A 22,579-nucleotide genomic window follows, 5' to 3' on the forward strand; every position below is an offset into this window, starting at 1 on the left:
GGGCTTGCCGTCAATCCGTAGCGCGAGTCCTTAGCGATGAGGGGCCAAGAAAAATATTTTGAGGTCAAATTTCGCACTCGTGCCAACAAAATGACGTCACTTTTTATCGGATATTGCGTCACATCCGCTTTATTTTTGTTCCGCCGGAAGTGTTCCCTCCTCACACAGATGGCGCTAAGCCCCATGAGCAGCTGATGAGCAGCCATTTCTGAACGTATGGGCTTCTATGGAAGCTTCGCTACCATTTAGATTTACCTTGAAGCACGAAGATACGCGGCCAATATTTTAACACGAAAGTGTTTTATGCCAGGGTCCACCACAGCTCTACTGACGTATTTCCGTCACTGATATGTCGTTGTAAAATATAAAGACTAACAGTTGGCAAAAAAAAAGTCGCCGCGTATCTGCGTGCTTCGCTGCAAATGTCGTCGAAAGACGATAGTCTTGTGCCGGTCGTACTACACGAGACCTCCGCCAAAGGCCAAGTATGTAGAGACGCCGAACGAGTAGTGCGTGCGGCCAAACTGCAAGACAGAAAAGTGACAATTAAGTGGTTTCCGGCGCACGCGGGTGACGCGTCGGAACGCAATGCCAACCACAACGAGACGGCACACGCAGCGGCGCGAGCGCTAACTAACCGCGCCCCGGCGACAGACCGTCCGACGTGGTTCGGAGCCAAGGACTGCATGACGAGTACGACGACATCACAAAAGCCTACCGCCTGGACCGCAGGACTTTCCCGCACCCGCGGTTGAGTCGAGCGGAGGCGGTACTGCTGAGACAGCTCCAGACCGGATTGCTACCGAGCCCGGGACTGATGCATCGCATGTACCCCGAGACATACCGACCGACAAGTGCAAGGTTTGCCGGAGGAGACGGCGGATCACACGCACATCTTTTGGGACTGCATCAAGCACCCAGAGGAAGCGAGATCAAGAACGATCCCGTCACGCCTCGAGGAAGCCGCGAAGAGCTACGACCAGGATCAACAGCTCTGGGCCGTCCAGCAGGTCCTCGGGTCGCTCGAAAGGCAGGGACCCAGCGAGCCGGCAATGGCGAGCGGAGACCCGCTCCGAGTAACGGCAGCCCCGACAGCCCTCGTCGAGGCACGCGAGCGCCCAACTACAGGCACAAATAAAGTTTGATCCAATCCAATCCAATCCTCCTCTACGTTGAACCGCCGCATCTGCCCCATAGCGTCGCATTTTCAGCGCAGCCCGAGGAACACCAGCATTTTGAGCGCAGGGTCTTTATAATTACTTATCTACGTATTTTCTACTAAAGGAACATACGCCCTAATACATACGTATTGATGTTGCGCTTCAGACATGCGTAATATTTACTTTTTGATCGACAGTGTTCACAAGTATGAACGGCCGTACCAGTTCAAGATGGCTGGGCGGTAAGCAAGTGGTTAAACTTTGGCAGGGTGGCTGAACCGGGTGACAGACAGACAAACAGACAGACAGACCAAAATTTCTGCGTTTAAGTTCCCCAAAAAAGCCTATCGTCTTTAAAAACGTGAAGAAAAAATTGGCCGCGTATCTGCGTGCTTCGCTGCAAATGTCGTCTAAAGACGATAGAAGAGGCACTGCGTGAGATATGGACGCCATCTGGCAATACGTCGGGAAACATGAGTGCTGTGTTGCGGGCTGGTAGTCCCGGCGCAGCGGCAGGTGAAGACCGGCGGTGACCAACGCGACCGGCGGGGACGCCGGCGAGCCCGAACACGCGGTTTGGCGCGATGCGCCGAAGGAGAAGAAACGTCCGCACTCAACGAGTACTCTCCACAAACTCTCTTATTTACACGTCGCCTGGGTAAAACAGGAATGCCAGAGCGGCGCCCCCTGTCATTCGTACAGTGCAATACTGAACCGAAACCGAAACACAACATGAGCTTGTGAAGAGGGCTCGGAGGAAGACAAGTTTCAGCGCAGTCGCATTTTCAGCGCAGCTTAAGAAACTAGGGTCTTTAAAATTGCGTATCTATGTATTTTCTATTAAGGAACACACCACCTATACTTACCTAATGATGTTGCGCCCTCAGATATGCGTAATATTTACTTTTTCATCGACACGTTCACAAGTAGGAACCGCCGTACCAGTTCAAGATGGGTGGGCGGGTACGCAAGTGGTTCAACCTTTGGCCGGGTGGCTGAATCGAGTGACGTGCCGACAAACAGACAGACAGACCAAAATTTCTGCGTTTTAAGTCCCCAAGAAAGACCATCGTCTCTTAAAAGTTACGTCACGGGGAGTCGAACTACGACTCGTCGCTCCGTAGGGCGGGGCGCGAACACGATTTGGCGACAGACGGTACGTCCAACGGTAATGTAAATGGTAGCGAAGCTTCCATAGAAGCCGATACGTTCAGAAAATGGCCTGCATCATCAGCTGCTCATGGGGCTTAGCGCCATCTGTGTGAGGAGGGAACACTTCCGGTGGAACAAAAAATAAAGCGGATGTGACGCAATATCCAGTAAAAAAGTGACGTCATTTTGTTGGTACTAGCGCGAAATTTGACCTCAATATATTTTTCTTAGGCCCCTGATCGCTACGGACTCGCGCTACGGCGAGCCGGCGAGCCCTTGGCGAATGCGCTTGAAGCCAATGCTAGCTAAACTAATATCGACCCGTGACTAAACAGCGTGTGTTGAGTGTAACCGCCGTTCAATTCGCCTTGGTTTTACCAGGAAGCTTATTCTTTGAGCTTTTATTCTGCGTTCGTGTCATCTTCCACAGCGTGAATAAGGTAGGTAACAGCGTACCTCTCATGTTTGCAGCGTTGCTTATTTGCTTCGTACATGCGCAGGGGACTTAAAGAGCACATTGCATGTGTGCTTCAGTTCTAACGAGAAGAAATGACGCCTGGTCCCGCCAAAATAATGATATTTCAGTTTATTCAAGGTCCACAATACGCAATTTAACACACCCTACACAATGAGCAACAAATGCCCTAATAAGCAAAAAGTGCATACATACGTGCACTATGTTTTGCTTTTGTTCCGATAAATCAACCTTACATGTAACGTATCAAGACATGCGAATTGTAGTGATTGTAGCGCGACAGACAACTTAGCGATCTGCTCACGATAACGGGAAATATAGTAGGCACCGCGTGTTCACGAAGGAAACCGGCAACATGAATAATGATCCATGAAAATCCAGCAAGCACACTACTCCGAACCGTTGCCCCCGGTGTCTTATCTAGAAGAGAGGGCTCGCCAGGCGTACGCGTGTTTTGCTATTGCATCCTTGGAACGCCACATCGTTTTCCACGAGTACCGAGGCAAGCATTCCGCGTGAAATGTAGCTGCCTCGTGCCGTTGTCCGTTGAACACCGTAGGCCAACACGGTCACCAACGATGAAACGCACCTCGCAACTATCGCGCACACCAAAATCAAAATTCATCACCACAATAATTCACAGAAGAACGCATGCAAGTGCGAAACACCAGAACACCTGAGGGCATAGGCGTGCGCACAGGGGGGAGCAGGGGGGGGAGGGCGGCCGCCCCTCCAAATCACCTAAGAGGGGGGAGGGCGCAAAATCTGCCCCGTACAGTGACCCTTCTAGTCACCTAAGACTGGGGGGTGGGCGCAAAATCTGCCCCATACATTGACTCAGTAGGGTGGGGGGGGCGCAGCAGCGATGAACCTTCGCCCCCCCTGATGGGGAACCCTGCGCACGCCTATGCCTGAGGGGCGTGTCGCCACAGACGAACTTACGAGCGCGCCTTTCCATGCACCGCAAGGGCTTGCACTGAATGACAATGACGTGTGCCTCTCTTCAGGGGGCGCTAAGAAAAGGTTTTCGTAAGAAATAAACACTGTCGTACATTCTGGCACATTGCACCTACGTAATAATGTTCGGGAAATAAATGTAATTTGTAAAACATGAAGATCGCTTACGTTTGAATAAAACTTAGTTTTTTCGCTATTAGTGTTGTTCCCTCCAAACATAGTCGCGCTTCAATCGCGGCACCCATAACTCCCCTTGCTGGTGTCGTTGGCAATAGGTTCTGAACCGTTTTTCGCCCGAAGCTTCGCGACCTATTTGGATCGACCTTGGTACGTCCTTTGCCATCATGGAGGAAGGAATACTAAGGAGAGGCCCTATCGTATTTCAATGCATTGCGAAAAGTGTGGCGGAAGTGACGTCAGACTTATGGGGCAAACAAACCGGTATGGGGCAAACAAAACAGCAGACGCCCCGCGGCGTGCTCTCCACGGTGGTTAGCTTCTGCGCAGATTTGTAGTCCCGGCGTAAACTTAGCGCGTATTGTGCGGTTCGCACACAGTAAAATGTTGCAAGCAGACGTTTACCAGGCTGTTCGTGCGTGGCAGGCCCGAGCGCTGCGTGCTGAAATTCTTCGTGGAGCGTTTTGTGCAACAGTACAGAATACCGGTACATGCCGTGATCAAAAACGTTCAGCCCCTGCATCATCGTATTCGAACTCACCTAGCAGTGACTTACGCGTTCTGCTGGGCGTTAGGCTTTCCCTTTCTCGTAGCCCGATTTCCCGATCTGTTGCCGGATTAGCGGTTTCTTTGTATCGTGTAGATGGAGTGAGCGTAGTAGCTATTCGGCGCAACGCCAACCTATAGTTGACGTAACTTCACGTCGGAAAGAGGACACCGCTGTATTGTATAAGCGACCGTGCACGTAAAGTTTGTAATTCCAGTACGCACACAACAACAAGCACGCAGCGAGCGCACCGCACAATACATACATCACGTAGTCCGATAACAACAACATAACTTTATTGCCCTTTCGTTGAACGACACAGCCTCTAAAACGTACGATGCCTTCGGCGCATGTTATGTACGGCGCGTCAGACGCCAAAAACAAGAGTTCACGTGTGTTCTGAGTTGACACAATGAGTAAGAAGCAACAGAGCGCACATCCGAGAGCTTCGCATGCAAATACCATGCATTAGTGATCAGCAGTGAAGCGAACGTGTACGTACACATGAAAGTGACAGCCGGTACTTTCCGCAGTGCACGCGATTTGCACCGGGTATACGCAACCATACGCAACAGCTGGGCATTGCGTAGCTTTCCTAAAGAACACACACAAAGAGCAGCACGCGTGAATCGACTGCGCCGCGGCGCCACTTGCACGGCAAAAAAAAAAAAAAGGCTCGAATCGCGCATGCGCTTGCAAACGACACGGCGGAAATCGCGAAATGTTTCGAGGCTCCTTCGCTAGGAGGCGATGCGGGTGTTTGCGATGTGGAGGCTTCACGAATGTGACGTCAGGGCCTCTCCTTATTTTTCCTTCATCCATGTTTGCCATGCAAACGGCGAGCTATTTATATACACCATTTGCCGGTGGCGGTACACAAAGATCGGTGGTACATCAGCGTGTTTTCGTTATCACTAGAGAGATGGCGTGAAGGGCTCGAAGAGCGCGCTTTAAAGTTCGTCGGCCCTTGCGGACGAGCGCGCGCCTCTACAGGGCGTGGTCGCTCGTGCGCGGGCTTATCTCATGATCGCGGTGGTGTTTACGTCTTGTGCTCTCAGCGCAAGTTTGCGTTGAGAGCACGAAGGTCACTTCACTCACTGCAGCGGCCGCTTTTGCGAAAGGAGCGCGTTGCTCACACAGAAATAAGTTACATCTGTGACAGTTAGTTCGCGCTCATCCTGTGTATGTTCGTTCCGTGTGCCTTTTCTGCTTGAGCAGCGCGTTGCAAGTTTGGAGCTGCTTGCCGTTCTTCGCGTGACATTACCATTTGTTGCTGTAGCATTCATTCCTTCGCGCTTGGGGCGAAAGAATGCACAACAAACGCTCAACTACGTCTGTGAAGACACGTTTCACTTTCGTGTTATACCGATTCCTATGACAGAGGAATCAGCCATGTTTTTTTTTCATATTGAGGCTTGGGCAAAAGCCGCCACCTCGCGGTGTGTGGAAGCGTTGATGAAATTGCACTTCTCCTATTGGAAACGCGCCGAATGGGACGGTCGCTGGAACGGCGCGTTGCCGGAGCTAATTGCGGAGGCAACGAAGTTTTTTTTTTATTTTAAAGCTTGGTGGCACACATGTCACCGCCACGTTATAAAGGGGACTCTCATAGCATCCATCCATCCATCCATCCATCCATCCATCTTCATCGTGAGAAGCTTTTAGCGCAAAATACGACAGGGACACAGAGGGAGGGAACAACACCAGCGCTACTATCAACTGAAGGCTTTATTAGGCCAGAAGAAAACATATATACTCGGACTACGTCACCCGCGGCACATGCGCACGGTCAACGGTGCAAACCAAGGCACTATCTCTCCATACCTATCGTTAAACCCTTTCCTTTAGGAGCGAAACTTCTTTGTTAGAAATCGTTACTGACGGGTGACTGATGCAAGATGATCCCCTGATGTGTATGTGATAAGCCTCTGCCAGTTCTCGCGTGGTGCGATCACGGTGCTTAAATAAGGTGACCGTGTCAGAGAAGCGTGCTTCGCATCCACACTTCTAACAAAGATTTCTAACAAAGAAGTTTCGCTCCTAAAGGAAAGGGGTTAACGATAGGTATGGAGAGATAGTGCCTTGGTTTGCACCGTTGACCGTGCGCATGTGCCGCGGGTGACGTAGTCCGAGTATATATGTTTTCTTCTGGCCTAATAAAGCCTTCAGTTGATAGTAGCGCTGGTGTTGTTCCCTCCCTCTGTGTCCCTGTCGTATTTTGCGCTAAAAGCTTCTCACGATGAATATGTACCAACTAGCTCGACTTTCGGTCTTTCATACATCCATCCATCCATCCATTCATCCATCATCCATCCATCAAAGAGCACTGTGAGAGGAAAGTGTGAAAAATAAAAGGCGCGTTAATGTAGCCTACGTTATGTGTTTGGCCGTAGCTCCGTGGGCTAAACGCTCGCGAGCCGTCGTCGCGGACCGAGACGTCGTGAGTTTGACTCCTGTCAACGGAACTTGTTTTTTCTTTGATATCTGATCGCGTTCATTTTGCTGACGTACTTCCGTGACGGAAATACGTCATGAAAGTCTTGGTGGGCCCCGGCATAAAACACTTTCGCGTTCGAAAAATCTATACACGGAGGGATATGACACAAACAAAACTATGTCAGATGAAAAAGTAAAGAATGTTGTCATGTGCCAGAAAAAAAAAATGTCTGCACCGTGTGTACAGAACTCTCCTCAACGCTCCTTTTTAATTAGTATGCCCCATAAACACCGGTTTGGGAAGCAGCCAGCCCCTTGATAAACGTTCATTTCAGCGTTGTTCAGGCTGTGAACAAAATTTTTCAAAACGTTCTACACCGCTGAGGCGCGCAACTGGCCCGGTGCGGCGCTTCCGCGGGAGTTGATGCGAAAAATGGTGCCGCGCGAGAAGAATCGAGCAGAAAACGAGCGCGCGGAGGAGATTGTCGCTACTTTCCCATACTATGTTTCAGTAGTACCGTTCAGCACTGTGGGAGCTACAGGGCACCTCCTCCAATCAGGTGGGCGAGCACATCTAAATGTATCCTTCCGCGCCCTGTCGTCTGCTAGCGGCGAGGGCAGTAGCGGGAGCAGCGGGAGCTGCACGGAACACTGTGCAACTGCGCAGCGAGATCGGCTGTAATTGTGATAGCGGTAAACCTCGACACCGTGAAAGCACGCGTCTTCGAGATACTGGTAATCAGACATTTCAGGCATACGTTGCAGCGGCGCGCCATATACGGAAATTGACGGACTTGCCAAACTGAATACCAAAGCACCGCGCGATGTCAAATTCCGTATATGCGTGTCGATGGGATCGAGCTTGTGAACACCAGCATCGGTTCTCAATATGGAAAGGAAAGACGGCTCCCTTACTGTAATCTCTGTAAAGCTACCATGTTTGCGTGACAAAAAAGGCCTTCTCTTATGAAGTGCCGCTCGCGTTGCACAAAAAAATAAAGGCTGAGCACGACTGCGCGTAAGACACCGAGGTCGGGGTCGTCCTACAGCTTTTCTCGATCGCGGCCACCGTGAAACAGCTTTGGGTGACAGCACCGTGCCGTACTTCTCGCGCTCCGCTATCCACTTGTAGAGCGTTGCTACACGCAGCCGTTCTCTTAATCAGAGAGCTTGCATTTATGCCGCACTCGTTGTGCACCGTAGTAAACAGATTCAAAGCCAACTGCTTCGTTCCCTTGCCATAAAAGCGAACCCGAGAACGACATCACGAAGGTGAATCTGCTGCCGCCATCTTGCCTTAGGGTGAATCACTACCCAAGACTGGGTCCTCCTCCGCGGCGCTGTAGAGGCTGCAGCTGTGCCGGCTACACATTTAGGCAATGTCATACGAGTTGTTTGTACTTTATAGATGAAAACCTAATGCATTCGTTGCATTGTTTTTTCCGCCATTTGCGTGTTGTCACACGAACAAGCGAGAACTCTTTCTTCAGCATTATAGAGCCACAAAAATTGTTTTGTATAAAAAATGAGGCAAAATCGCCATACAAATCACAGTTGCAACACGCACAGAAGCCTTCAAGTAAAATGGTCATGAGGACAAGCAACGGGCTCTGAACACGGGCACTACATCTCGTTTCGCAACAATCTGCGCTCGAGGGTCGCGCAGCGTTGGCTCTGCTGCACGGAACTTACGAGAATAGATCTAGTAAAGTCACTTGATCAAGGGATTTGAACGCGGAGAAGACTACGAAGCGCGCGTTACCAAGGAGTCGGTGCGAGGTGAGACAAAGTCTATAGCCCTATGCTCACGTGCTACGTACACTGTAAAAACAGACCGTTATTTTTACGCCCAATATAGAGTAAAAACGGCCGTGTCGCCATCGTAAACGTAAACTGCGCTATTCTCACCGTATACCTCTCCGCGCGCATGCGCATTGGCTTTTAGGAGAGAAGAATGGTAAGAGTAAAGAGAAGGAGCGGCGTCATGCGCTCTCCTTTCCTTTCCCGCCGCTCATGCACGTGCGTGGAGGCTGCGACGAATGCTTGGCGCGCCGGCGCACCTTGTGTTACGGTCCACGCGAGAAACCGGGCATGCGCAGAGCGGCGCAGATACGGCAAGGAACAGACGGCTCGGCGCCCGATGCGTCACCAGTCTCGCCATTTTTGAAGGCTCTGCAATCGGTGCTGGTTTGGAAGCAGTTGGGCCAGGTTTTGTACACCCGTTGCAGGTACGTCGCATTCTTTTATCAAAACTTAATCGCGCAGTGACGCGTGCGAATGATATGTGTGCTCTGGAAGTATAAGAAAGCCATTTCGTTTGACTGGGCTGGATTTTGTGCACTAGCTCGCATTACTTTCTTGAATAGACGTCTTGCTTTGTGTTTGCACCGCATGCACTGCTGTATACTTCGCCTTGCATGGGTACGCACCGACCAAGTGCGCGATTATTTTTGTTGTATGTGCCAATGCAAGACAGCATGAATGTGAACCTTCGAGAGTTACAGTTATAAGGTGGCGTTTGTCCAGAAGCGGTACAACTTGTACCGGCCACAGACAGCACGCCGTCAATATTCGCTACATTCAACAGGTATGTAGTTATTTTCAACGGCGCGCTGCGTGCCAGCAGTGTAAATCGGTTTGAAATTCGCACTTTTGCGCACTTTTGGTGCGCTGCAGTTTGGAGTTCGCGCTGTTTCCATCACGAAAAGCAGCCTGACACGGTACTAGTTACGGAAACACTTTTTTCTTCGTTGAAGTGCTGTAATATTTGTTGCTTCATGCTGTATAGTTATATTTAATAGCTGTTTCTGTATCAGCAGGTTAAGGAGGATTGAGTTTCCATGTGTGCGCGCTTTTGCTGCGCTACGGTTTCGAGTTCTGAACTTTCTTGCTTTGCGTTGACTTTCTGAGGCTGCAGTGAAAGAGCTCAGAAGCTGTCTTTCGCTTAGTACATATTCTGTTGCTTTTTAATGTTACAGCTCGCAGGGTGACTTTTCCGAACTGCATGCCCGTATGCCTAACTGTTGGATGCGTGTCGATTGGATATGTTTGTTGAAGTCATGCAGAGCAAGTTAGATGGTTGCAACTGTAATCTGTGACTTGAATAATTCATTGGTTTTGTATTTAACGTAGATTATCAAAATGCATTTGTATTTCAGCACTGGATGGTTGTATAGTTGCAAAATGTGCACCTCCTCTGTTAGCACACTAAACAGAGGAATATACGTTGCGTTTCTTCAAAGCTCCAAGATGTGACGAAAATTTATGAAATAAAAACTGATCTTATTTGAGGCCACTTAGCATCATTTTGTTGCAGTTGCATCAGCATATCATACAGGAGCTGTGTCAGTACGCACAACTTATTAGCACTAGTTTCATTTTTTCTGCATTTAATGGCACATACATGCTGCCATTAAAAATGGAACTGCTTCAACTATTAAGAATGTCATTTCATTGTCAGTGCTCTTAATCCTAGGTGGTGACCTGTGGAACCCAGAGGAGTACCTTCTTGCTGATCGCCACGTGTTGGGAGCGGCTAGAGAACGTCACTACATAATAATAATATCCGGGGTTTAACGTCCCAAAACCACGATCTGATTATGAGAGACGCGAGAACGTCACTACAGTATTCCGCATGTTACTCACCAGTTATTTTTCGTTTCATGCCTGTTATGCTGAAAGATTGTAGTCTACTCTGGAATTTGTTCAAAGGTGTGTATTTAAATCATTCTGGACAGCATTTTCTTCTCCTTTTTGTAGAAAAAGAGCTCCTAACACAAGCATTCTTTCTTTAATGTTGGTGTCAAGGGACCTGCAAAGATGGTGTCTCGTCCTTGCTGTGGCATCTCCTAGCATCCAACAGATTTTCTCTTGAAAAGACCTCCCAATAGTAGCCTGCTGTACCTATAGTGCTGGCACTTCAAAGCAGCTCTAAGGACACGTGATTATTGTCAGCGAAAATCACCTGTGTCTCTTTCTGACCATGAGGACGTTTGTCTGAAAGCAAAATACGTAACTGATCACGTAGCGCAAAATTTGACACTGGACAAGAGAGGGACGATCGCTACGTGATGCGCTACGTGATCAGTTATGCATTACCAACATGCCCAACTTCATACTCTTGTCATATTACGTGTTTTCTGTGAGAATTGTTCAAAAAGATTGTCCTCCTACTTGATTCAAGCTCTCCGATTTGATTCAAACTCATACTTCTATGAGGGGATGGTTCCCGTGACTTTAGTTTTGAAATAAGTGGCAGTAAAAGCCTGGCCACTGTCTGTGATCCACATCCACAATTATTGCAGTGCACCTGTGAGATGGCCGGTAATGGTGACGTTTCCACTACACATTTGTCTTTTCTAGCGTACAAAAACTCAATTTTTAGTAACAAAACGATCTCAGGGCGCATTAATTTGCCATTGAACGCCAGCTTTTTGCCCTGAGTGCCTTATTTGAAGCTCCCAGTTATCATCAGTGTTCCATAGTTAAAGCACCCAACTTCTGTACTTTCTATTTCATTCTCGATGCTCATTCTCAGCGTGGGCTGAAACAAAAATGAGGTCTTTACAATAGTCGCATAACCCACATATCAAGGGGTGTATTAGTGTATAAATATATACATGTCCTGAATGCTATCTCCTAGGCTGTTGCAGTACAGAGACGTCTTTTTTTACATAATGATTATGCCTTTATTGAGGGGTGTCGGGGGTTTAACGTCCCAGTGACGTCCCACCATCATGTAGCACTTCTGCTTAAGGTCTTTTCATCTTCAAATTCAAGTTGGCAGATGGTGCCAGTGAGCGTGCGTGCAACTAGTCAGCAACGTGGCAAGAGTGTAATGCTGCCGCGGATGACAAAAATTTATTGGTGCAAAGGCAACTTTGCCCAAAGAGGACCATGGCTCATGTTATGTTTCTGAACTCAAGGTGAAATATAAAACCTATTTTCCAAGTGTTCCCAGATATACCGCAGATATGCCGAGCAGCAGGCCAAGGGAAGCTTGTACCCGTTGCATAACTGGCGGACGCCCAGCCGCACTGGGGATCGAACCTCGCCCCATCCGCATGTGAGGGAGATGCTTTAATCACTATACCACTACTGCAGCATAAAATCAATACTAGTACAGTGAAACTTTGCTGAAGATTAGTGCTTAACATTTATGCTAGATTGGGTGATTTCTAAGAAGGAGCAATATCTGTATAAACAACATTTATGGATAGCCTTGAGACACAAAATTTCAACATTTAAAACCTGCATACCTTTCGGAATGTATTTGGGAAATTACTACGAATCTGGGTACAAGCTCATGAGCAGCTTCATTACTGCAATATTTAGCATTGTTTCTTCCTGCTTTTAGTACAGGGCACTTTTGGTATTAACCTAGATCATGGAAGCAAGGCTGACAAAAAAGCAAGGAAAGACAACCCAAAAGTCCTCAGTTTGACAAAACATTCATGGATTCTGAATGGAATATTTAGGTGAGTAGCACAATTCCTGGCTGCATTTCCTTGAGGTAGAAGTATTGAATACAACGGACCATAGTAGTTGTCTATCCTACTACTACAGCAAACGAACTTCACATGTTAAACCTTCTGGCTAAAGTCTAGCTTTAAAAGTGAACAAAAATAAAGCCAACTATCTAAACACATTTTTTGGGCAGCTAGGTTCGCTCTATGCCCGAGTAGCTTGTGCTGGAGATGCCACTTGTGCATTTTCTAGGAGTTCTGTATGGATGTACAATGTTGAAAATACAGACTAGCCTAAAACTATTTTGCTGGTCAATGTTGCTATGAAGACAACTCCAGTTAAAGAGAGGGAACTGTTGGCTTAGAGCAACATAGAAACCGTGAGGGATAAACTAATTAAGCCTGTGCCATTTTGTTCTCGGACATTCTCCTTATAGCTTTTCTACTGTTAGATTACTGAGGGGCGCATTGATTACTTTGTCATCTGGATAGCTTTTCTAGCCGCATTAGTTTTGTACATGTTATTGAGAAATTTAATTTCACACAGTCTTGTTAGCGTCGTCCACCTACTTCGATTTCATTACACTCATCAGAACTTGACAGTAGTTGATGTACAGTGTCTGAGAGCAGCTGCGTTACCTGTTTAGAAGGCAAGATGTTTTGTGGGCTTCATGCAATGTAAATAGGCGGTCATCGTTTTGCAACTAGACTGTAGATGAGGCATATGTCAAATATCTATTGTGACTGCGCCCCAAGCTAAGTTCCCCTTGAAAAAGTGGGAAAATTGCAATTAGCAAAAGTGTCAGCTATAGAGCGACTACCTATGCAATGGTATTCACTGTATACTTACAGGAGGCATCAGAGAAATGGAATTCGAGAGTTTTTAAATAAAAATTTATAGTGAAGCTTTGAGGGATATGAAATTTTGTGATGATAACGTTTTAATATTTGAATCACGAGACAACTTCAGAGGATGATGGAGAAACAAAAAAACGAGAAGCACTAGGGTGGTCCTAACAAGGAGTTGGAAGAAAACCTAATGTTCAACTGGTAAGGAATAGAACATCAGTTAACGCTAAGACATGAAAGAATAGAACTGATAAATAAATTCATTTGATTTGGCCATGGAGTTACCATTAAGCCAATAAGAGTGAAATAATAAAGAAGCTAGGAATCGCGTGAAATACACTTCGCTGGTACTCATAGTCGCGGCTTTCCAGTATCTGGAAGGACGAAAGCTTGCAAAAGCTATATCTTACCACTACTGAACTATATAGGACAGGCTAATAGATGCTTTCGAGATTAAATGAAAGATTAACATGAAAGCGCCGGAAGAGAACCAAATAAACTGTGAAATAAATGCTGGCAATGATATAGTCGTTGAAAGCAAGAAAAATATATGAATGGGCAGCGCATTAAGTGTAAAAAATAAACAGATCGTCACTTTGGATGAAGGTGTGGATTCGAAGCAACAGCAGTGTTGTAGTGGAGACATGACGGGCACGGCAAGCTGAAATTATGGAATCTAGAGCGCTGAGGCTGGTGCAGTTACTTGGTAACGGTTCGTAGAAGGAAAGTTGGAGATGCCTTGTTTCATAGCGGACATGTTAAGGCTGATGATAGAAGTAAAGCACAGGCTGAGGTACTCAGACAACTGTCTCTTTATAACCGATTGATTATTTCATAAAAAGGTGCCGTGAGAAGATCAATGTCTGAAATCACTGTACTCTTTCAATTGTATATTCTGCTGTGGCCGCTCATAATATACTAACAGCCTGAGTACTGTAATTTAAACCTCCATAACCTAAAAGTGCCATCGTAGGGAGTGTTATATTGTCTCTCCACGAAGAGCACAATATTGTATTGTCTTACGCTCTTTTGTTTCTTTTTTGCAGATTTGTGAAGACTTAAATAAGTAGAAGATGGATCAAACTGCTACAAGGAGATTATGATAATCTTATTTCTTTTGCCTCGAATGAACATGTGCCAAATGCAGAATCCAGGTGCGTGGAGAACTTTAATAAATAACAGTATTGCCCATTTCCACCGCATTGTCTTCCTGTCAGCATATTTACACTTCACATTTTAAAGCAGTGCCCCAATCCAAGCATGCATTTTTTATGCTTTGTCTGAGTGCCATAGGTGCCTGCATAGTTGAAAAACAGCAGCGCTGCAACTGAGTAAATCAGGTCGAATGAATTTCACACCATGAAGTAGTTTGGCCATTGAAGATCGAGAATATCTTTTGTGTACATTACAAATAACCTAAGTCGACAAATATGCATGACTTCCTTTCCAGTAGTATGGGTAGACAGTGACCTATACGTAAAAGGAACGTAAGTCTTCATTTTGCACTGCTAATCTAGAAAACCAGCAAAATTTCATTGTGCTCATTTTACAGGGCCTGCCATATATTACGGCTTAAAGGTTAGAAAGTCAGAAAATGTTGGTATGCATGTTTCACAGTGCACTCCATGTTTTACAGTCGGCTACAACATGAGAAAACGTTGCTGCTGAGGTTTTGCACACCATTGTGTAGTGAAGAATTTACACACCACCGTGTTTTACACACCACTGTGTAAGGATAAATAACGATGAATATACCGTGTAACCACCGTATATTTAACGGCTTAAACACTAGAAAACACAAAATTGGCGCAACGTAGATTTTACGGGTTGTGGTCTATTTTACTGGAAAAGTACTGTGGAGTGAAAAAACAGTGGCTAAATTTTTTCTACACGATATCATTATATAGACGGCATGCATACCGTAAACTTGAAATACGGGTCACAATTTTTTTACGGTAAAAGCTTGGCAGCATCAGCTGCCAGTACTTTCACCGTAAAAACTACGGTGAATTTTTTACAGTGTACCCAACAACCTCCCTAGGGCGAACCAACCACCATCGAATTAATTTTCATTAATTATCCGTGGGGTTAATTCGGTCTTCCTCCACAACGATCGCAGAGGGAGGTCCGCACCGCCAGGTGCTCAGAGCAATTATATTCATCAATTATCTTGACAGTTATTGGGCCCTTATCTGAAGTAAACTCAGCTTGAACCATTGCCTAGTTTTTTTTTATGTTATTCAGACAGCCCGCCTTTCGATGGAGGCGAAATGCTAGAGGTCTGTGTACTGTGCGATGTCAGTGCACGTCGAAATTGCCGGAGCCCTCCACTACGTTCACTTTTTTAGCGCACTAAACGAACAGGGATCAAAAACAACGACGGAGTGCCGCATAGTACTATCGTGGTTTTGGCACACCGAGATATTATTTTCAGGCACAGCCAGCCATCTCAACGAAACGGATAACGTAATACCGCTATAACATTACTTACGGCATAATATACTTTTACACTCTAGCGCCCCTCGACCGCGCTGCAGATGTGAGAGCGTAGTATCTCTGGCCATGAAACTGGCGCTCGAGCGCTGACGTTGCAACTCACAGTTGGACCATAACGAGTTACTCGCTTCGCTTAACATCGATTCCCACAGGGCGTGGCAACTTTTTTCCCACCTCATTGTATATTTCCATATGGGCTCATCCGTGAAAACGAACCCTTAGGAATTGCCCACGCTCAGAAGCTTGACGCGTTTCGATTTCGCCACAACGCATGAGCCCCACCAGCTGCACGCGATTCTCATGCAACAAAGATTTGCGCAACGCTTCGCACCACCATAACCAGCCTCCTACCGCCCGAATTTTGATCGCCATTTTGTCGGATGATGTAGAAGGTAAGTATGCACGACTCAAATGAGGATACCTGCTTTCCGAGTACGGCCGGATCCTCCTTGGAGCCGCCACCTTTGCTGCTGTCGGTGATGTAGAAGGGGTGATAGCGTGCAGAGTTGCTTGCATCCACGCCTCCCTCGACTACGAACGTGTACGCCTTGCCGCGCTGTACGTGCAGCACTGGAATCAGCTCCTCGTTGATCCACCACGAAATGCCCCATCCAGATTGGCCGGTGACCTTTTCGTAGCCGCGGCTGCCGCCTGTTGGCCCAATCTGGGCGCGGAACGTAGTTACGTTGAAATTCTTCCAGATGTTGCGTCCGCCGAACACAGCACGGCCCTCGGCAGGCGCTGGCAACACGGGTGCAAGGGGTGGACAGTGACGCTGGGCATTTCTGTTGAACTGCAGGAACGTGTCATCTGCAACACGTTTTCAATAGTGAAATGCTGGCCCCACATAATGCGGCAACAGGTAAAAAAACTATAAACACTTATTCTCTCCTAATCAGATCGGCTAGTAAACACAACTGAGTGTTCTTCGGTGCCTAGCAAGCCAACTGAGCGAAATAGCTATAGCGTTACTTCATGGTTAATTGAGAGAAACGATAGGCACGCTGATTGGCGGATTTCCTTTTTCGAGTTTTTTAACACGAAAGTTTTTTACTCCGGGTTCCACAAAAATTTTAGTGACTTATTTCCGTCACGGATATGACGCTGATGAAAGGGACGCTAACGAACGAGAAAGAAAAAACTGCAAGAAAAAGTACCCCCGCCGGGAGTCGAACCTACGCCTTCTTGGCCACGACGATAAGCACCCGGCGCTCTACCGACAAAGCTACCACGGCATATGGACGGTACTCCACAAACGCACCTTATATCTCTCGCACGTTTTCTCTCGCACGGTGCTAGCTCTGTTGCCGGGGCTAGGCGGGGCGGGTTGGTGCCGCCGTCTGTGAGCGGCGAAGTGAAGCAATGCGGCATATCACTTACTGGCGCCGATAGAGAAGGATTCTGTGACGACACGCCGGCTGGCGATATCGAAGGCCACGGTTAAAGCGTCTCGATGCCAGCGGAAAACACTGGCCGCTCTAGCATCTAGGAGTCGCCCTAGACGCAGTTACGTTCTTTGCCGTTCCCTTCGTGTTAGCGTGTGACGGCTCGTTGTTGGAGTAGTGCAGCTTCCACATGCACCGACGGCGTTTCCCCGCAACCGACTGCTTCGAGTGCGATAGCACCGACTAATACAACTACTGCAGCGAGTGCTGCAGAAAGGCAGCGATGTCGATGGACGAATCGAATGTCGTACCTTGGTGAAGCGAGAAAGAGGCCAGCGGGACGTGGAAGGACTGCGCGCGTTCGGGGCTCAAGCTACGAACCTCTGCCTACCGTGTTGCTGAAGCGCAGCGTGGTAGTGTATGCATGAGCACAGGCATAGGTTACCCTATTACTCGGGAGCGTACATCATATCCTTTCTCTCCTTAATTGACGACGCTTTGATGAAGTGCATATCGAGTACCAGTGTTTGTTATGCACTTGATGATGTCACGTTTGCGCGGGATTCACGATACGCTGTGTCCAGGTATATGTTAAAAGCTTCAGCTACCACAACGGTTAAAACATGATCATGGGCGTTAGTTGTCGCGATGGAGGGGTACCAAACCGCAGGGGGTACCAAACCGCAGGAAAACCGCGCAGATGCTGGCCCAAAGTCACGCCAGCCGTACCACCTGCGGAAATGCACTTAAGGAGCCCATCTTGCCCAATCCAGACTTGATCCCTTACCTGAACGAAGAACTGCAGTGCGTTCCTGAAGCGCACGCAAACGGTAAACCACGCCGCCGGTACCAAAGCAAACTTCCTCCCACTAACCTGCACTTTAATCCATACGATGATAGTGGTATGAGAATCGAAAATGGCTGCTAAGGTGCGCATGACCGGAAGTGGCAAAAGACCCTCTTGGCCATAAATACCCTCTAACTTTTTGCAGATGATTGCGTGATTAGCGCCCCATTCACAAGATATCAGATTTCATAGACTTGAGTCTAACCAATAGAACAGACTTTTGGGCTAGTTGGTTGGTTAAGTTCATTGAAGCCATAGCGCCGATAAGACAGGGACCACAGAAAGAGGACGGGACGTGCGTTACTCACAACTGAGTAGCGCACGTCCCGGGCAGATGCCTGAATTATAGGCTCAGTGAACACAAACAGAAGCCTGACTGTTACCGACTGGCAGATAGATGCCTGAATGATAGGCTCAGAGAACACAAACAGAAGCCTAACTGTTACCGACTGGCAGATAGATGCCTGAATGATAGGCTCAAAGAACACAAACAGAAGCTTAACTGTTACCGACTGGCAGATAGATGCCTGAATGATAGGCTCAGAGAACACAAACAGAAGCCTAACTGTTACCGACTGGCAGATAGATGCCTGAATGATAGGCTCAGAGAACACAAACAGAAGCCTAACTGTTACCGACTGGCAGATAGATGCCTGAATGATAGGCTCAGAGAACACAAACAGAAGCCTAACTGTTACCGACTGGCAGATAGATGCCTGAATGATAGGCTCAGAGAACACAAACAGAAGCCTAACTGTTACCGACTGGCAGATAGATGCCTGAATGATAGGCTCAGAGAACACAAACAGAAGCCTAACTGTTACCGACTGGCAGATAGATGCCTGAATGATAGGCTCAGAGAACACAAACAGAAGCCTAACTGTTACCGACTGGCAGATAGATGCCTGAATGATAGGCTCAGAGAACACAAACAGAATCCTAACTGTTACCGACTGGCAGATAGATGCCTGAATGATAGGCTCAGAGAACACAAACAGAAGCCTAACTGTTACCGACTGGCAGATAGATGCCTGAATGATAGGCTCAGAGAACACAAACAGAAGCCTGACTGTTACCGACTGGCAGATAGATGCCTGAATGATAGGCTCAGAGAACACAAACAGAAGCTTAACTGTTACCGACTGGCAGATAGGTGCCTGAATGATAGGCTCAGAGAACACAAACAGAAGCCTAACTGTTACCGACTGGCAGATAGATGCCTGAATGATAGGCTCAGAGAACACAAATAGAAGCTTAACTGTTACCGCGACGGGCATGTATCAGTGTATTATAATGACTGCGGCTGCCGACCTTTGTTCAGTGAGTGTGTAGTTCTGTATAGGAACTTTGATAAGGATACGCGGGAGATTGTCGAAGCCTGGTTGATTGCTAAAGAAGATACTAGTTGTGTAGTGCACCCTCGATTTCTGTTAGTGCAAAGGAAATTGCGTATCTGGATGATGCAGGCTTGCGCGTGTGATACGGTTTTGTGGTGATGGCTGTGGTTTCTTCATTGCTGTATAAGTACATGTATTCCGAAATAAAGATTCAGTTGTGAGTAGCGCACGTCCCGTCCTCTTTCTGTGGTCCCTGTCTTATCGGCGCTATGGCTTCATTGAGTCTAACCTTCATATAATAGAAATGTGCTGTTACAAATGGTGAATGTCCTGAAACGCAAACAAAACATCCTTGTGTTTGATCTAAATGATTTTCGCGCAGCTTGTGGAGCAGATAAAAACCCGCTTTGGAGCATCACAGCAGCCTTTTGGAGCAGTTACGAATCACACAATTTCAAACGAAAATATGTATGTCTCTAATGTGGAGCAGTTGCACCATGTTTAATAGAGCGGATATACGCACGCATTCATGAACATTTATTAATAAAATTCCAGAAGATAAATTAACTTACTGCTCATCGTTATCTTGCGCCCAACTTTTTTTTTCTTCAGTCCCATGACCGTCGGTATCCTGGGATTGGCCCGCAATGCACTTATTTCTAATTGAATAAGGCTCTCTCCTAAGGAAGCGCAAGCAGCGTAAATATTCCCCACAATTTTTTTACTGTAAAAAAACTATTCTGATGCCTTTCGTGCTTTCAGTGCAACCTAGGCCTATGATGTATGTTAAAATAAATGCTGTCGTGCTTCATGAAGAGAATCGTTGGGCTGCTGTTTTGTGGACAAAATACAGGGTTTAATAAATAACTGGTCCTTTGTGCCTGAAATATTCGCTGTGTTTAACGATATTTGTGGTAATGGAAGGCAGGTTCGTATCTCATTATAGAAGTTATTTAACGACAGCTTTCGGCGCAGTCGAGAAGGCACCAACAGACGTACGCAGCGACTCCGTGTCTTAGTAAAGTTCCGCAGGCGACTGTCCCGGTGGGTAACGTTGATAAATCCTGACCGTAGTATCGCATTAAAACAAGCACTCTGCATGGCCTCTTCCTGAAATTAATTAGAACGAGCAGCACTACCAATTTTAATGAACAAGCAAAAACCATAACAGTCTGTTCAAGCACATACACGTACTGCTCACTGTAATTAATGATCAAGTAAAAGGCATGCATGCTATAAAAAACCTATAATTGCGCCAATTATTACTTCTCTCTAACTTGACAACAGTTAGAAACTATATTTACTGGATTTAATAATGCTATGTATGCTGCAGAACAAGGTAGTTGTAGAAAACTGTTTTTTACGTAGTATGGAGTAGTTGGCATTGCTCAGCAGGAGTCCACCCTGCCCCCCCCCCCCCTTTGGGCAAGAAACAGTAGCATCCAGAATGACCGCTCAATTGGTTCCATAGTCCTGTACAACTTTAGAAGGCGGAGGCGGATGCACACAAGCCTGCACCAATGAACGCGTACTCTACGTTGACGTCATTAACCAGACGGACTCTGATGTCAGAGAGCGCGGCCGAGAACATGAGTGGGACTATTTCTTTATTCGTGGAGCCAATGGGCTGCCGCGCGCCTAGGCTGCGCCTCTTTCGAATTGTAGCCGACTATAGGCACGTAGTACACTTACGGACATAGACTTAAAGTTTGATCGATCAAATGTTATATCGAGTGCCTGCTGTATTGGTTTTCTCTGAAAGGCTGCTAAACAGACATCTTGACTCACGCATGGCGCGAATTATGGGATTTTTGGCGAAATGTAGCTGGTTTCACCACTTGGCGCAGTTTGCCGCAACAGGAGCAGCTATCATATTTGCACGAGGCTCACTCCACGAGCGGGGACGCGACGCCTCTCCACCAGTGTAACGCCCAAAGACTCTCCGACACAGCGGCGCCCAAGGCAGCCACGGAATGACTTCCTTGGGCCCACATTCCGACAGTGGCGGAATCCCCGCCAGAGCGATCACGTGCCAGCGTTGCTATCGGCTACCACACAAAGGAGTTTCACCGAGCGCACGATCAACAAGTCGCCTGCAAAGGGCCATTTCGTTGGAGGCCAGTGAGCGTCTGCTGGCGGCGACATAGCGCACGCCTGAAGGTCGCTGAAGAGGAGAGCGGGCCGTCATGGGCGGCCGGCGACGTACACTCTCGCTGCCGGGAGCATGGCTCCCGCGGGAAACAAGGCCCGGCGCCGTGAAGCCACGGCGGTGCCCGGCGATCAAGCTGCGCGGCATCGCCACAGAGCACTAACGCCGGACGAGGCGCAAAGCGGCTTTGATCCCCGCAAGAGATGTCTGCCGAGGCGTCTAGCTCGCGTTGTGATCGCGGAGGTGACGACTGGTGCTGTGGAATGTCGAAGGACGAATGCCAACGTAAAAACCACGCAACTCGATTAGCAGCAGCGGGCGTTCGTCTGGGTGGCGAAACAGGCCGTGCAGCCACCGATGGTGCCGCTGTGGTATCGCACACGCAGTGTAGCCATGCTACGCCGGGCTGGCCGAGGCGGAAATGTGCCAAGAGCGTACTCAGTGGTCGCACCAGGCTCGCATTGTTTGAAACGCATCAACTAAAACTAATCACTCAGTGGAGATCGCAGAGGCACAGAGCATGAAATCCTTATTGCGAGGGGAGACGTGCACATTTCATTTAATTCAATATCAGCAACATTAGAATCGCTGAGAATTCCCTACCTATCACAAAATCTGCCAATTCTGCTGGTGATATCCCGCAGAGGTAACAATTCTAAATGAACCAAGTTACTACTAGCCTTGCAACTAGTCATGCACTTGGGGAAACATAATAAAGGGGAAATATATATGAAATGGCTTCACTCGTCTTGACAGAGCTCATGGAACCGAAACGAACCTCTCGTAACCACCATGGTGTGGTAGAGCACAGTGTCCGGCTGGTCCATGTTGGTGGGACCTTGGGCAGCAACCACCGCTACACGGCCCGTGGTTGCAATTGTCTTGTCATTGCTGTCAGCTGCACAAACAGAGCAAACCGGACTCACATATATTCGTAGATGGCCCGCCACTCTTTTAAAGTGTCGTGCCAGCAGTCACGTGCCCATGTAGATTTTGTAGGTCCATGATCGGAGCAGGATGCGCTAAAACAGCCATACCATGTAAGGTCAAGCTTCGTAATATACACATCATCTGCGTTTGCAAAATCCCCTACACAGATCATCACCGCTCAATAGGTGCAACGCATTGTTTGTGAGTATTACAATAA

At 47.6% G+C, this 22,579-nt stretch overlaps 1 protein-coding gene across 1 annotated transcript; it reads right to left on the reverse strand.

Annotated features, from left to right (window-relative positions):
- Nucleotides 1-458: 458 nt before the first annotated feature.
- On the reverse strand, nt 459-22,330 carry LOC125756675 (uncharacterized; the record flags this gene model as incomplete). Its single annotated transcript, XM_049411576.1, has 3 exons — nt 459-524; nt 16,136-16,524; nt 22,211-22,330. Coding segments are annotated over 3 exons (575 nt in total), but the record flags the coding sequence as incomplete, so codon positions are not given.
- Between the last annotated feature and the right edge of the window lie 249 nt (nt 22,331-22,579).

Source organism: Rhipicephalus sanguineus, unplaced genomic scaffold (genome assembly GCF_013339695.2).
Source record: "Rhipicephalus sanguineus isolate Rsan-2018 unplaced genomic scaffold, BIME_Rsan_1.4 Seq446, whole genome shotgun sequence".
Classification (NCBI taxonomy): Eukaryota; Metazoa; Arthropoda; class Arachnida; order Ixodida; family Ixodidae; genus Rhipicephalus; species Rhipicephalus sanguineus.